This window comes from Euwallacea fornicatus, chromosome 10 (assembly GCF_040115645.1).
Source record: "Euwallacea fornicatus isolate EFF26 chromosome 10, ASM4011564v1, whole genome shotgun sequence".
Classification (NCBI taxonomy): Eukaryota; Metazoa; Arthropoda; class Insecta; order Coleoptera; family Curculionidae; genus Euwallacea; species Euwallacea fornicatus.
The window spans coordinates 5,310,509-5,328,847 of NC_089550.1; the positions used below are offsets into that span (position 1 = coordinate 5,310,509).

General features: G+C 34.2%; 1 protein-coding gene across 2 annotated transcripts in view; it reads right to left on the reverse strand.

The window, feature by feature from the left end:
- The window catches only part of LOC136341498 (orexin receptor type 2-like), a 56,705-nt gene that overhangs the window by 29,440 nt on the left and 8,926 nt on the right, over window positions 1-18,339 (reverse strand). For both annotated transcript variants that reach the window (XR_010732505.1, XM_066286525.1), the window contains exon 2: window positions 8,718-8,912. Coding sequence is in view for 1 of the 2 variants with exons in the window: in XM_066286525.1 (XP_066142622.1) it covers window positions 8,718-8,905 (188 nt within the window). In the remaining variant the exon portion in view is untranslated. The remainder of the gene's footprint in view (window positions 1-8,717; window positions 8,913-18,339) is intronic.

An 18,339-nucleotide genomic window follows, 5' to 3' on the forward strand; every position in this document is an offset into this window, starting at 1 on the left:
TTTTCATTAAACGTTCCATTTTCATTCCATATCCATTCCATCCTCATTACACACAATTTGATATCATGCAATTGATAGGGCTGTATGTAAACGGAAGGGAGAAATATGCATACGCTCGCAACTAGATGCCGTATACACAGGTACATACATTTGTTTGTAAAGTAATTTATGGGACGTTTACGGAACGGGTGTGGAACGGGTTTAAAAATAGCTCGATTTTAAAACTGTTTTTTTTTCAAATAAACTGCGAGCAAAAAAATAATGGATTAAGCAGAATTTTTCGGCTTTTTTATAGTATTACATCTCAGCGACGACTTAGCCTGGATTCATCATCTAACAAAGATATCTAGGACCGTTTCTTCTACAGTTAAATACGCAGGCCAATGTGAAATTAAGCCAACTTTTTTGTGCAATACAGGACGAGGAAAATGCACTAGAAAATTGTAATATACAAACCTACTACCTTCAGTAATAGTCGAACGAACACGCGTTTGCTTTCGACCATGGCGACTAGCGGTACACCAAAAGATATTCTTTTGCTCAAGGCTTCGCTCGAGAGGGAGAGCAATTTATTTCAATATTCGGGTATTACGTGTAATGTGAAGATCATGGGTATTTTTGGATGTTATTGTGTTTATAAAGATAAAATAAAAAACACCATTTGTATTGACGATGTGTACATTACGAGCTCTAGGAGGAAATAAAATAAAGAAGCGCGTATGTTCGTCATGTTTATCAATCAGTTTGGACAATGGTGCGCGAGAAAACACGTGAGGAAACGCATACGAAAAAAAATTTCGATGGCGTTCGTTACATTTTGCGTGCGTGTAAGAAGCGCAAGAAATAGTACTGCAACGTGTTTCTTTATCTTTTTGAGTTTAGAAATTTATTAAAAATAACCTTATGCCCTTATTTGTTGTACGCACTGTATGAATCTCGTTATATGGGTATCACGTATAACCGCAACCAAAGCAGGTATCTTGCGTTTATACCTACATCAACTCATTACCTCTACTATTTTTATCTGACTTAATTATTATTGTGTTCACTCCTTTAACCTCTTGAAATAAATTCAATTAGCACCGTAGTAATAAATTTTAAGATGAGCTCAAAATGGGTTTCTAACAGTTTCAAAGAGATGTAAATAGTACCTCATTGCAACTTAAAATTTCTAGTTTCAAAGGTAGTTAGCTTTATGAATCTCGGGAATTCGTTAATTAGTTTAATATTAGATGCTAAAAGGTTGGAGAAGGTTAAGTAGGCTTTTGTATAAAATTGATTTAGGCAAACTTATCCAGATTCTTTCTTTTCTTAATTACGAGAGACATTATAAGCGGTGGAGGAATTTTATTTAGGCATCAAGTTGATATAATACCTCGAACTCTTTTGGTGTGTGTTAGGGACTTTAAGTTATTGGTTTTTTGTTGTTGTTAATTTGGTTAGTTGTTAGTTATTTGCATTTTATCCCTTAAGCTACGCCCATGTACTGCGATACCTTTTCTAAGAATACCATTCGGGTGTCAGACCACATGGTCCATCAGGCCACTACCAAGGGTACTTTTTGGCTGGGAAATATGCTACTAGTCAAAGGAAGTTTTCTCGGTCGGGATTATTGCCACGATTGGCAATTCGTTGGGCCTGCAATATTCCCAGAAAAGCGACTAGTATAGATATTCGCCAGATGGCCACGATTTATGGCATCCGGCTGGGCCATAGCCCATAAGGGCTCTCGGTGGTGGTGCACCCTTGATTGGAATTCCTCGGGTTTAGTACTTAAGGGATAATCGAAGTAATTTTTCCCTCTTTTTTTCTTCTCTTCGTGTTGGAGCGGCGTCAGTGTCGGATATGTGATTAAAATCATAGTGTGTTACCCGTCCAATTAAGCATTCTCCCTCTTCATATTTAGACCAATAAACTCAGCCATTATTTAAATAAGTGCAATTAAATACAGTCCATTTTTTGTAAACCAAATTGTCGTTTTCGTGGTTTCGTTTATCGAAGGAACTCTTTAACAATGTGTAATGCACTTTCTCCAATGAAAACTTACGTGGGTTCACTGCTTACAGGATCTGAGAAAACACCTCCGGTCAGTACTTTCTAACGCACTCTTATGCCATCACGGAGTATACGTGATAAATAAAATATAAAAAGTGTATTCGTGATACTATATAGTCAAAATAGTTGAAAAATTGTCTTTGGCCCAAGGCGGAAAAAAGACAAACGTTCATAATTATGTTCAAATATCTACCTGTTTTTTAGAGAATTTTAAAATTAGGAAACCACTGATATTAACTGAACAGTAGATTTGGAAGCAACAAAACTTGTCAGTTCGTCCGTAGCGCCCACGGTGCCAGTCGAGGAAATCTGAATACGACGTTTCATGGAAAAATGCAATCTTTCCAATACTCAAGCTTTACAAAAGAATTTCAAATATGTTCTATACGTTTGAGGCGCTTCGTTCATTTTTCCTATTATTTTGTTTGGAAATAACGCTTCACGCACAAATAGAATTGTTGGGGCGGTGAAATTGTACAATATTCTCGGTTAAATCTAACTGAGAATAACATACACCCTTTACTTACCTTTACCGCACGAAAACCCGTCTCCGAAACCAAAGTTAACTACACTAAATTGTACCAAATGAAGTGTATGAAATGTGTGAAATACTTCGAAAACTCAACTTCTCGCCTCAATAACTGTGAAATTACTTGAGCCATGTCTTTCCTCAGCGAAGATTGATTCGAGGCAAGTAATTGGGACATACTACCTAATTTAACTTGTATTTTCTTAAATCTTATTATTTGGATTGCTTGCTAACCTAAGTGTCGTTCGTGAGCGTTGACCAATGTCCGAGGTTGACCTTGGACCATGATGAATAACAGGAATTGGCTTTGCAAAATCTTCTAGCGCTAGACCGATTAAATGAAGCAACAGTTGTTAGATTTAATGATCTCGGCTTTCAACGGTTCAACGTTAAACATTTATTATTTGCCTCCGTGCTAAATTTAAGAATTTGAAATCTTTTTATAAAAATAAAATTTAGCTCGGTGAATCGAGGAATAATCGAAAACAAATAAGTTGATGGCACTTTGTTTGTGAGGAGGAAGACGCATTTTGCTCAATCTTGATTTATGGCGAGGGTTAAATCTACCAGGGCCCACATGTCGTGAGTTCAAGGTTGAAATATCCAATATCTAAATCTTAAATTGCACGAATTTATATCGCATGTGTCACCGATATATTGATTTTACAGTTCGGTTTCTATTGTTTTCGAGTATTGTTCCGAAATGAGGAGAAATTAGAGAATGCAGTGGATTCAGCAACAAATAGCCCGCGTAAGTAGGTACTAGATTTTTGTGGGCGCTGTGTTGCGTTAGTGTTGAGGTAAAGCAACTCTCGTAGAGCACCTTTTCCGGATCATCTTCGATAGATATCGCACGACAAACATAATTGTTAGCCTATGATCGCGATTTCAAAGAATGTTGTAAAGCGATATTTTCACATTAGTTATAAAGATAAGCATATTATACGGGGCGATCTTTCGGGATTCGATAGTGCAAAAACTACTGAGCGAACTATATAAGTACGTTTAGGAACTACAGTAGTGGTCAAAATTATAGCAACTTTTTAAAATTTCAAATAATTTAGACTTAACGGCCTAAATTCAAAATAGGTTTTGAAAATATGATTCTACAATGACTGTTGACGATGGAAGTATACAACAATAAAACAATAATAATTTGTATATAAAAATAAAAAAAATATATTCATTTCGGTCTGGACAAAAATATAGCAACTTTTCCAAAATAATTATAAAGAGTAATAAAACTTCAACAAATTACAAAAAAATTTTGTTCAATAATTAATATTTAAATATCCTCGCTGCTGAATAACTTCTTCACATCTTCGTGGCATTGAATTTATGAAATTGTTGATCTAATTGTTATAAATACTCTTCCAGGCTTCTTGAAGTACCTGAAATAAATCCTGCAAATTGGAATATGTATTATTCCGAACTTTATTATCTTCATATTCCCACAAATTTTTTATGGGATTGAGATCGGGAGATTGCGATGGCCAAGCAAGAACTTCTATCCTCTCCTCTTTAAATCATTCTGAAACAAGTTTCGATTTATGTTTGGGGTCATTATCTTGATGGAAAATTCTTCTTAGTGGCATGATTTCTTCAAGATATGGTTGTAAATGATTCCTGAGGATATCTCGGTACATGAACCGATCCATGCGACCTTCTATTTTGTGAAGCGGGCCCATACCAAAACCAGAGAAACAACCCCAAACCATAATCGAACTTCCTCCATGTTTTACGATTGCTAAAACAAACTTTTTTTGCAACCTTGCGCCTTTGGGTCGTATAACGTATGATGGACCATCACTTTTAATTAAGTTAAATTTGGACTCATCGCTGAAAACTACCAATTTCCACTGTTTAGATGTCCAGTGTTGGTAATTCTGCGCAAACTGAAGTCGGGCTTTCACGTTCTTCTTAGACAGTAAAGATTTTTTTTGCTGGTCGCCTATCACATTATCCATTTTCCACTAATCTTCTTCTTATGATCTTGGAACTGATATGAGCTAGGCCCGTTTCCTCTAAATGTTATTTTATATGAGTGGATGATAGAAATGGATTTTTTTGACACATTAGAATAATCCATTTATCAGTTCTTTTTGTAGTTTTTCTTGTGCGTCCTGAATTTTTTACAGCTGCTTCACTTCCTGTTTGTCTGAATTTGTAAATAATTAGAGATACAATTGACTTGTGCACACCCAACTCTTTACAATTTCGCTTTGCCGTTCGCCACTTTTACACCGCTCAATGATAATTTTCCTGATCTCTAATGAGATTGTTTTACCTCGACCCATAATGAAAATCGTCGATTTAATTAAGAATATAAAACGTCTTTAAACACACAAGTCTGTAAATCAAGTGAAATTTTAAAATTCCAAGAGTTGCTATATTTTCGTTCGGTAATGGAAAAATACAGGGTGTCCTCGAATTACGTGGCCAAAATAATACCGCAGATTGTTTGAGTGAAAATAAGTCGATTTAACTAAACTCCCCTCAGTCCAAAAGTTGATAATTATGGAGCTACAGAGTGTTAAAGTTGAAAAAAAAAATCACATTTTCTTTAATATCTTTCGATTTCTTTGAGTTAATTTCACGAAATTTCATATTTGAGGATGTTTTAGGATACGAAATTCAAATTTATTAATGATTTAGTTGTTTCTTCTAGAGGGCGCCACAAGCGACCATTAGGACACATTTAAATCTCTGTAACTTTTTCGTGCCACGGTGTATATTATTTTGGTATTTAAAAACCTTTTTCCCTACCTTTTATACTTAGAAAAGGTATACTTTATTGACGTCGCTAGAAGCAACAGTTTTGGAGAAAAACGCATAATTCTAATGCGCTGCATATTTGCGTTGGCGCTTTTAAGTAAATAACTCAGTTGGCTATGTTTTTAATTGACATTTTAACACTTGAATTTGTTTCTCAAATGTCAGTTTTTTTATTTAGCCCTCAGTTTTTCTTGTCAGTTTCGCTTCTTGTTCCTGTAAATATCCATAAGTATGGCCAATAAATTCACTTATTCTGAAATGGTGGATATGCTGTTAGTTTATCGACTTTGCCGTTGTAATAGTCAAAGAAGTGTACGAGTTTACAAGGAAAAATATCCTTTCCGTAGAATTCCAAATCGGAAAACTTTTGTTAATATTGAAAGGCGTCTAATTTTAAGGTAATTTGCATGCATCATCAGGCTTAGATGCATTTTTCTCCAAAACCGTTGCTTCTAGCGACGTCAATAAAGTATACCTTTTCTAAGTATAAAAGGTAGGGAAAAAAGTTTTTAAATACCAAAATAATATACACCGTGGCACGAAAAAGTTACAGAGATTTAAATGTGTCCTAATGATCGCTTGTGGCACCCCCTAGAAGAAACAACTAAATCGTTAATAAATTTGAATTTCGTATCCTAAAACACCCTCAAATATGAAATTTCGTGAAATTAACTCAAAGAAATCGAAAGATATTAAAGAAAATGTGATTTTTTTTTCAACTTTAACACTCTGTAGCTCCATAATTATCAACTTTTGGACTGAGGGAAGTTTAGTTAAATCGACTTATTTTCACTCAAACAATCTGCGGTATTATTTTGGCCACGTAATTCGAGGACACCCTGTATGTTTTGATAGTTTCTTATAGGAATTGTTGATATTTTATTTGGATGCATTTTAAACATCAACGGTTGTGGAAGATAAATAATATAAAAACGTATATTGGGTTTAGCCGAATAGATACATTTTATTTAAAATTTTTAAAAGTTACTATAATTATGACCACTACTGTATATTGTTACGATGTCCACAAAATGCTTAAGTACGTGTAAGTCGAGCCCTTATGGAACAACTCTGCTACACGACTCCCCTGGATCATTAATCCAAAGAAGTGCCGTAGCGTCCCTAATCGGGGTGATGCGTGTATTTCACAGTAGTTAAGCTTCGAAAACAGAATTTTTAAGACAAAGGAGAAGTCTTTTAAGAGAAAGTAAATCAGAATGTTTTCGGTGGATGGCTTAGTGACGTGTTATTTTTGCTAGTTCCACGATTTTCCTTTGGTCACCTCGAATGGACAAATGGAACATGCTGGTGATGAAAATGATCCAAAGAAAATAAAAAAGAAATCCGGCAGCAGTCAAAGTTTTACTGTTACAACCTAAACGAGAATTTGAGCGCAATTGGCAATTTCCTTCAGTAAAGTTTCATTTTCGTAACTGGATTAGGTCCGTTATACGGGGTGCCCGTTTCGAGCCTCGAGCATGGGGATCTTTGCAACTGCTAGAGATCGGAGGTCGATTAAATTAGAGCAGAGTTGCGCTATGAAAGCGGTAAAGCATGACTCAAACGTGCAATGTGGTAATTCGTGCTGAACCATGAGGCATTCATGGCTATAAGAATTTAAAAGCAACCACATAAGGGAACTTGTCCTTAACGTCTCGGAGGAAAATCGTTACAGGTTTATAGAAACGAATTCCTGAAAGAACGAATCTATTGGATTTCGTTTGAATGCCACAGTAACGTAATTGCCAACTATATACAGGGTGAGAATTTGAAAATAAAACCAGAAATTCTTCGATGAGCGAGTTTGAGAACTATTTCCTGCTCCAACAAACTTTGCAAGTAATCACACAATACTTCTATTATGTACACGAAACTTATATGCACGTTATTAAATATCTTGTGATTAGGTTCAAGTAAAGTGTTGATGTGATTCACCATCATCAAGGGCACATTAAATCGACTTCTAAACAAAACGTGCATCAGGTGGCTAAATTCCTCTGCTCCTCCGTCCTTTATCGTTGTTAATGCGCTTCAGTAAACATAGTACAGGGTCGGAATACAAACTGTTAACCATAATGGATGTTACGAATTGGGATATCTACGTTAATATCAGGAATGGTGGAGCATAACAACTGTGTGGGAATGAGCTGAAAAGCTAAATGAGAATTATTTAGCCCGAGATATCCGCCGAATAGCATTTGGTTCGTGAAGAAAATAAATTAATAAAGGAACTAAAACGGTTAATGTGGTCTAAATCTGGTGGTTGCGGGGGCCGGTGTTGAGGATAGTTATTTCGACGATGTATCTATTGATTCGGAAATTGTTACGTTAATTTAGTAAAACTTTGCAATAAAGACAAATATCAAGTCATTTGGTCATAACAACAAAATATTGCCCAACAATACCTGCTTACGTGCGTATTTTAAATTCTCTTTGGTAATGATGAGTTATTATGGCATGATGATGTTGACCCAAATATTCATGATTGTTATGCAAATTTGTAATTTCTCTCCGTGTGAACAAAGTGCAAGTGTGAAAAGTGAAATCGTGAAAATGGCCTTTTGAGAATCATTGTACACCATTACGATAAATTATCTTGAGCTAAAATCATAGTTTTTGAACTCTTTGAAAATGACTTTGATAGAGCAAATTACTTCGTATCAATCAACATACCGAGGTCTGGGGTATATTAAATTGCCAGGACATTCGCCGAGTACCGATTTCAGGATCATTCCCAATATTGCCTAAAGCAGGCTGCTGACTTCGAGAATAACCACGATCTCCAACATAATCCGGTAAAAAGCGTCCGTTTCCCGAGCTTTTCGTTAAACATCGGCAAATGTTTAACGACTTGGAATAATACAATTAGGAAATGTTCTTCAATATGCTGCAGCTACCCTCGTTAAATCCCAATAATAACAGCGTAGCACCTTGCTCATTAAATGAAAAAAATCCAGCTATTTTTGGCATTAAATACCAGGACAAACAGACTGACAAACACAGTAAAAGCGAATTCGCTGTAGAACTGGTAAACATTACGTCTAATTAATTGTTTCTTATAATCAATTACTACGTATAATTAATTATTGTGTATAATTAATTATTAAGTCATCTAGCGGCCGTTATATTACGGCACTGCTTTTCCAGGAAACCGTAGCTTTAAGGTACATGTTCGTGTCGTCGCTTCAACTTCCTGCAGATCTTCTTTTAGAAATCGCAACTAGTTAAGATCACAAATAACTAAACATATTTCGCACTTTAAGCACTTAGGTTTAATTTGAGTAGGGTTAAAGCGCTCTTGCACTCAGCTCTTGCAATTGTGTCTCAACGTGGGGGAGCCCAGCATGTACGTACTTACTTTTGCATATATCGATCCTTGACTACTATTATAATGAGCACTAGATTTGCCGCTAGAGCTGTTATGAATACGATCACATAAATTCCAATAACTGTGAATTGGTTCAGTTTCAGGGATCTATATATTTCTTCATCTGATAGCAGAGTTCCATTAATGTGGTTATATGTCGTATTGTTAGCGACCTCCATGATATATCTGAAACAAATTTAATTAATTAAATTAGAACAATGGCGGAAATTATTTATAAGATTATTTTAAAACTATTTAATAAAAGCAGTAATAAAGGACGTGGGCTATTTATAATTATCCGCTGCGTTCTAGAAAGCCAATCTATGCTTTAGTCGTAATTTACTTAACATTGCACCTTCCAAAGCATAAAAATATACTAAAACGGACATTAAAAAATCCTTTTATTGCCGGAGACATCTGAAAGGAACTGAAAGAAAATCTGTTTTTTTTTAAATATTTTCTACACCCCTCCCACTCTTTATTTTCAAAAACCATTAGCATTTATTTATGAACTGTTTTCTTCTTCAATTTTTTTTCTCAATATTTCTCAATTTCAAGGGCACCATAATAAATCATCTAGAAGTCCAGAGCGCCTTTCCGGCAATTCTAATGTGACGCATTGTAAATAATCTCTATATTTGAGATTAAAACACTTATTACGGCAACTGTAAACAGATTACCTTTTGAAGCTCAAGTCACTGAAGTAATTTAAAGTGATAAAAATTCAAATAAATTTTCTATGAACATTTTGTCACACTAGAGCAACTTCGAAAACTTGAATTGTGTCGACATTTCCGGATGAAAAGAGAATCAGCAATGAACTTTTTAAGTGATTGTGTCGACTAGAAAATTGTTAATAGCATGTCCATCATGTCTTTAGAAATACGCGGCATTGTCGTGGACTTTAAAGTCACTAAGCAGAGAATTTAGAGTGGCACAGTCTCTAGTCAAATATCGTGAGGAAAAAAATAGAAAAGTAGAGCATTTTCATTGAATTTAGATATACAAATGGGCGTAAAATATTGTTTTTCCACTTCGAAGGTTAGAGTAGCAACTTTACTCTCTCTGGAGAGACACGAAGATGGGTCGCCTGCTCCCAAGGAAGTAAATAAATATTTGCTCTCTCTGACATGTTGAAAATGAATAAGTCTTCTAAATCTTTCGATTTTTTTTCCTGTAGGGAAAGCGTTTTTTCCATAAGTCGATTAAAGACGTCTATAGCACGTCGAAAAAGACGTTTGTAACATGAATCTAATTGGTTCGTGTAACCCATGCAGTCAGTATCTCAGTACCTGTGATTGTCTAATAACGCAGAAACTTTTCGACCAGTATGAATTACAATATATTATATAGCGAAATTACAGAAAAAATAAACAATTCATTTGGAAGATTATAACAATTAATAGTTTATGAAAAAAATTACCGAAAGTCGTTTGTTGAGTAACATAAATATGTTAGAGAAATATTTGCATAAGGTAAGAATAGAATTTAATTTCTGGATGTTCCTCATTTAAACGTACATATAAGTATTTATTTTGTGGATCACACGAAGAATTTGAAAACTCAACCAGTATTTATTTATTTAAATCGAGTTTATTTTTATAATATGAGTAACAGAAATTCGGATCTAATTTATGAGTGCTAAATTCGTGTAATGTTTATCATATATATATATATATATATATATATATAGCTGTAGATAACTGCATATAATTAATGAACCGGGGGAAAATATGTAAATAAATTTAGCTAAAAGTTATATGATTATACACTATTAAACTTTAAACTATTTAATGTACCGGATGGCGCCATTCTCAAAGATTTATGAGGTGTGGGTAAAACGGTAATTAATGAAATCTGATTGAGCATTCTCGATCCCATTTTCCAGAGAAAATTTATGGGACCCACGTGTCACAGGTAACTTGAGTAGTTTTTTAATATACAGGGCGTCTCCGGCAAGACTTCCACGCATTTCAATTCAGTTATTTATCAATAAGTCAAAAACGAAAAAGAGTATTGAAATGCGCCTTTCGGGAAAAGTGTAGGTTTTTTAAAGCGTTACAAGATGGGCTTATGAAAATAGTATAGTTCCATTTGATTTATTAAAGAAAAATGAAGAAAACCACTATTACCTGAAAGAATGCCCTCTAGCGATTTTGTTCTGGACTATGGATTTTTGGTTAATGTGGATATTAAATCGGCTTATAATTCCCTCACAATGAAGTACAGAATCACTGAAATCGGATAATTAGAAACAGAGATATGATAGTTTGAACTTAAAATGATTCATCGGCTTCCCCCCACCACTTTTATTATGTGAGTTATGAAATTATGTGTCGAACAAAAAAGTTTCAGAATGATGTAATCTTATTGATAGTAAATTAAAATGTGCTACTTAACTAGTGACTTAGTATAGATTTGTCGATTTTAAGGAACTACCGTCCCTACTACGCCCCCTTACGGCGATTTCACGAAGCTGAAAATATTTTCCAGAGATTTCTCATAGTCACATTAGTAATATAATTTTTTGTCCAAAGTTGCTACTTGCTCTACTTACTAAGATACAGCCGCTGTCCAACGAAAATCGGACAGGCTGTATATTAAATATGATTAAAACGACGTTCGATGTAATAAGTACCTGACGAGATATTATTCGACAACTCCATCGATGGGCTCGCTCGAAAATTCGCAGAGCCAGAAACTGATTCATCTCGCAAAACCTCACATAACCTACTTGTAACATAAACAATTATTATTCTTTCAACTGCATCAACATCAGTTTAGCGAGTTGATGAAAAACCCTGCTAATTGATATTAATGGCCAGAAGCATCTGATTAAATAAATACTGAATACTTCATGCATCTCTGACAAAACAATGTTATAATGGAACCCAAGTTTATATTAATTTTCTGAGAAGCAGAAGCTTAAACTGCGATATAGTAACGGCCTTTTTTCTACACAGAATTTCCCAAAAAAGTTTCGACGGAGATTAAATTTCGCGAAAAGAGTCATCTCTTCCGTTACTCCGCATATAAGAGCAGACAAGATACATTACTTACTCTTATTTAGTTATTTACTCAATACCTTCTTGTAACAGATGCTGAAAACAGCGCAATTTTATTTGGTCTAGATGCAAAAATATCTCGCTTGTGTTTGTCTTGTGTCAGTGTTTTCAAAAAGAGCGTTTGTGTCTTTTTTGTTTTGCTCAGTTATATACTTCGCATATGCAATTTTTGATAATTAACAAGTGTAGAGCAAATAAAACTCTTTTATGGTTCGAAAAAATATCTACGTTGCGACGTTGAATTCACGTCTCCTTCGAGACCGTAACATGTACAGGAAAGGCATGAAGCAATAAGAAGGTCCTATGAAAACAACAACAGGATACTCCGGTTGGCAGCAAGACAATTACAAATTGTACCAAATGCGAGTCACATTTTTCATTTCATCGTAGCCACTATGCCCTAAAGTGCATAAGAAAATCCTATGATTCAGTTTTTCATAATCAACTTTTTTTTAATGCGGACCTGATTTTTTTTTAATTACGTAACTTAGTATTTTCCAGTAACTGGAAGTATACTCTGATTAAATAAAACGAATTTTGTTGCTATTCTACCGCCGATTCCGATCTATTTTATATATAAAAACATAAATTTGGTACTAAAATTTCCTACTGTATTTTCAACGCAGGGCAATTACGACGTAGTTTGTCTATTGTGGAACAGTTTGTCTTTGTTGGTGGAACAGCTGTTTCCAATTGAATTTTATGTCAACAAATACTAATTTTAAATATTGAGTAAATTAATATCCAGTTAATTAAAACCCTTTTTTTAAATATAAGCTGCGCTGATCCTGGTGGGAACGCAGCCTTAACGTTGATTTTGGTGACTTAAATTTTTCTCTTTGCTTCGTATATTTTTTAATTATTGTTATTTCATTTTTCCTAATAAATTTAGTTAATTAAATTAATGCATCACTTCCGTTAGCGTTTTGATTAAATTTTATGAAATAAATAAAAATCTTAAAAAAAAAAATTAATTTTAAAAAAATTGGCAAGTTTAATGTCTCTAATTCTACGTTTCGTCAATGAGAGAACCAGATGTAATATTATCACGTTTCTTTACAAACGTCTAACATATCCATCGTCTAACCCACTATCTACCGTCAACCAACCAGTATTCAGACACTAATATAACAAGAGCTAAAATTATTTTACAGCCTCTCAAGGCAGAAATTGATATTCAATCGCCTTACCAGCTAACAAACACAGTGAAAATAAACTTTAGGTTATTGCTGCCATTGCAATAAATCATCGAAGTAAAATCATCATTTTGCCGAGGATAACCTTAGAAATTTCCGGAGACGTTTGGTTATGCTTTTAGTAAAATTTATGTAACTTTCGGTGTACAATACGAATTCTGTGAATTTTGAAGGTTTATTTAGCCGTCGGAAAAATAAATACTGCCACATGTAAAATTACAAGATCTGTGAAGTGAACCATATTAATTGCTGTATTTGTTAATGCTATGAATAATTATATTATTTCCTCTTATTGCCATTGAATAGACTGCAGAATGACCTATTATTTCCGAGTAAAAAAATATGAGGAAGTCGCTGGTTTAGCAAGTCCTTTGTGTATTTTAATGACCATAAACGAATTCCTTAGAAGATTTTAATTGCTTAGTAGGATAAGGACAATCGCAATGCCCACTCATTTGCTAGCTGAAATTAAAAGTTTACTGAGGTGTGGGTGTAAAAATTTTTAATATAGGTAAGACTTTTCGTTTCCATTGACGATGGGGCGATGAGTACCAAATACTGCTAAAAATATACTCGTGAAGTTATCGACTACTTGTCGTCCCACTCGTGTAAAAAACCATTTTCATTTCAATCGTTAGATTTTACCTCTCACCGATTGCGCAGAATCATAAGGTATAAGCCACGGCTAAATGTTGTCATAATGTTAAGTCAGATTTTCATTCAGACAACAGGACTAATTTTAGTTGAATTACATCCAGTCCTTATTGATCGTCAGCCTGCACCGGCTATTTTATTTAATGAGGATGCATTAATTGGACATTTTGGTGACTTGATCATTAAGGTATAATGAACAAGTCCAAAAACCAAAAACTTATGAGCTAATGAGGGGACATCCACACGACATTCACCGACATAGACCTATATACAGTTACTCACAAAAGTGACCATACATTACTTAAAAATAAATAAACTCCCAAAAAATATATTACCACACGGTTTTTTTTTGTTTAACGTAGGTATATTCATAATATATGATACTATTATACAATTTCAAAAAAGTAATATGGCAAAACTAATTAAATCTTAAAGAATAATAATTAACAAGGAAGAAATGACTGGAAATTTAGTCACAAAATTAACCGTACAAAAGGTATTTTGCGCTTTTAAACCTCTAATAAACTTATCAAAACAACTAATTAAATTTAGATATTTAAGAAATTAATACTTAGTAGCACTTCCCTTAGCTTCAACCACAGCTTTCAAGCGATTTGGCATCGATTCTACCAGTTTTCTGTTCACATTGGGAGAAATGTTATATCACGAAGCGACCACAACATTATTAAGGTTTTTTAAATTGCTACACCTCGACTTTTCAACATCATGTTTTAAAATATCCCATAGATTTTCTATGGGATTTAGATCAGGCGATTGAGGAGGGGAATTTAACAATCTTGGGACATTATAAATCAACCAATGCTTCACTATATTAGCCGTATGTTTTGGATCATTGTCCTGCTGAAAGTAAAAAAGTTTAGGCATTTTAAGTTTTTCGGAAGAAGATTTCAAGTTCGTTTTCAAAATGTCAAGATGAACATTTTTGTCCATAACTCCTTTAATTTCATGTAGGTTTCCTACACCATTAGCTCCCATGGCACCCCAGAACATTAAAGATCCTCCTCCATGTTTCACCGTTTTAACAATATTCTTTTCATGTAGTTGAGTATTCGATTTCCTCCAAACAATTTATCGTCCGTCAGATCCGAAAAGGTTTATTTTAGTTTCATCCGAGAAGATCACTTTATTCCAAAATTTAACAGGCTCTTTTAGGTATTTTTTGGAAAATTCAAGGCACTTCTGTCTATTAGCTTTCGAAATGAACAGTTTCTTCTGTGTAATTCTACCATTATATCCGTTTTTTCTAAAAAGTCTTCGAACTGTTTCTGTTGATATTGGTTTCTTTATTCTTTGAGCAACTTCTTGTGTCAATTTTGAAACGCTTTGTTTGGGATTAACTTTTATTTGCTGTATTATAAATCGTTCATCATTTTTAGAAAGTATCTTTTTTCTTCCTTTTCGAACCTTATCTTCTATTAATCCATCATATCGGTATTTGTTTATGATCCACTGGACTGTTGAATGAGTCCTACCTGCTAATTGGGTAATTCTTCTCATCGTGGATTCCGTGGAGTATAACTTAATTATTAATTTTCGCGTTGCAACGGCAGTTTGAGTTCTTTTATTTGCCATAATTGGTATTTCTCACAAATTTAAATATACTGCACTTAGTTGATGCGAATTTATCTATGAGTAACTGAACTTCGCCAGAATGCAGACAAAAAAGTTTGTTTTTGTTTTGATAAATCTTACCATAATTGGCAATAACACATTTTGTATGGTTAATTTTGTGACTAGATTTCCAGTCATTTCCTCCTGGTTAATTATTATTCTTTAAGATTTAATTAGCTTTGTCATACTTCTTTTTTGAAATTGTTTAATAGTATCATATATTATGAATATACCTACATTAAACAAAAAAAACCGTGTGGTAATATTTTTTTTGGGAGTTTATTTATTTATAAGTAATGTACGGTCACTTTTGTGAGTAACTGTATGTAATAGATGTACAAAAAGAAACTGAGCAATGACGTTATATGCAATAAAAAAACATACTTAGACACGTTCAATTCGCCTGCAATTGTGAGCAAGTGTTGTTTATTTATGACTTTTTATATGATAAAAGTTTCAGTTGCTTAGGAGCTGTAGTTCAGAGCACAAAACGTAAATAGGGACGTGAATATTTCCAAGCAATATTTGAGAATATCAATGTTGTTCTGTTTTAAACTGGAAAAAAATGCTGCCGAAACAACAGAAATGGTTAATTCGGCTTGGGGAGATAATTCTGTTGGTGCTTCAACTGTTAGGAGATAGTTTAAGAAGTTTCGTGAGGAAAATTTTTGTCTTGAGGACGGTCCACGTGCGGGTGTCGAAAAAAAATTTCAAGGCGAAGAACTGCAAACTTTACTGGATGAAAATCCATGCCAAACTGAAAAACAGCTTGCAGAGCAGTTAAGAGTAATTCAACAAGCAGTTTCAGTTCGATTGCATGGAATGGGAAAAATTCAAAAAGCAGGAAAATGGGTTCCTCATGAGCTAACCGAAGACAATAAAAATCGAAGAGTTGACGTCTGCATGAATTTGATTTCTCGGTATAAAAGAAATAATTTTCTGCATAATATTATTACGGGAGATGAAAAGTGGATTTTGTATGACAATCCTAAGCGCAGAAAAACATGGGTTGACTCAGGCCAGCCATCCACATCAGTTGCAAAACCAAACATTCATGCCAAGAAAATCTTACTGTGTGTCTGGTGGGATTGTAAAGGAGTCATTTACTATGAGCTTCTGGAACCCGGTCAAACTGTTACAGCTGACCGTTATCAGGCCCAAATGATCAAATTAAGCGATGCTCTGGAGGAAAAAGGACCATTTACGGGCCAAGGAAGTCGGAAAGTGATATTGCTGCATGATAATGCTCGTCCGCATACAGCTAAACCGACCCAGGAACTCATCTTCTCGTTAGGTTTGGAAATACTCGCATGCGGCGTATTCTCCAGACTTGGCTCCTTCCGACTTCCACTTGTTCAGATCCATGCAGTCTCATTTAGCTGACCAACGATTCTTTAACGTTGAAGATATTCGAAAATGGCTCGCTAAATTTTTTTCGTCGAAACCACTAAGCTTCTATCACGAGGGCATCCATCATCTACCCAGTAAATGGCAAAAGACCATAGACAGTTATGGAAATTATTTTTATTACTAATATTTTCAATAACTATGTTTTTAATTAAGCTTAATTTCACCAAAAAATGCTCAGTTTCTTTTTGTACACCTATTATGTGCATTTTCGATTATTGCAGCACTGATACTGATATCACTAACAAAAATATATCTGACTTGTGACTCGATGATACATAAACGAATAATTCCATCTATAAAGTAAAACCAAATAGATGGCCTTTATATGGATATATTCGCCATGTGGTAGTATGCTTACGTTGAGCTTAGCTAAACTAATTTGATTGATCTATTATCGCAATAAGCTTAATGTAGAATTGCTCTTTTTAACCGATTGTGCTATTGATAGCTATTCTTCCGTAAACTTAACGTATGGATTTTATCAATGTATATAATCAATGTATCTTTAATAATTCAACTGGATTGACGATATTTTCTATGAAAATACTCACATAATAGCAAATTCTAAATTTCAGGATTTTAGTTTCTGGAAATTATTTCGGTAAAAAAATTAATATTTTGGCAACAACGGAACATAGCCTCATGTTAACATTAAAAGAACATTAGTAAATGGATCCTCGAGCTCGGTCTTTTAAACTTTATCAACATCAACAAAATACGTTCAGATTCGTAAGTATTTTCAGTGGTACTGCAGAATACGAAGAAAATATTAAAGGAAAGCGCTTACAAGGTTCACGTATTGCAGGACGTGAATGGTAAGAATCATTGATTGGATTGTACAGTATGATAATCTGGACTTAATCGCAGCTTAGCAGTTCCAAAGAAGTAAATATTTATAACACATTTAATTCAGATTGCTTTGCATCGACAAATGCGAAGAACCAAACAACTGACCATGGACCTTTTTAGATTCAGTTCATTATGGAGGTTTCACATATTTTACGCCCTCACTAAACTCACTTTACTCCTTCCTTGCATATGGGTGCTTGCTTTAGGATTTTTTTAAGGGAAATAATATAGTCGGAATATCCAAATGAATGTGGCCAGTACAGCATTCACCCCAAAACATTATCCTAATGAATTTTAAAATAACGTCAAAATGGATAAAGGAAGAAAAATTATTAATATAAGTATAGTACAAGGGTGAATAATATTTAAAAAGGGGCCATGCTAATGGTTTTCTAGATAAATTTGATGAATTCATTTTACTTTATGACGTATTATCTGAACACCATTAGATACCATTGAGGTCAAACTAAAAATGTTATGAAAGTTGAGCTTAGTTCACATTTCAATAGCTGTTACAATATGGAGCACCGTTTTGAAGACTTCACACAGTGACGCAAAAAGTGAGAAAAAATTAAGAATATTAAGGAAGACGCAGACTAATAGGTTCAGTGCAGTAGGTTTTAATTAACATGCAGTTTTCCCAATTTGCACAAAAAATCTCAAAAACTACACAAGCAAAACATCCGTTCACTCGTAATTTCCGCATTAAGGGCCCCATTCACCACGTTCTGTTCAACAAGGAAAACAGGTGGGTGGATAAAATTCATCGTCATTTATCTATCGCTAAAAATATCAGAATTTTTAATT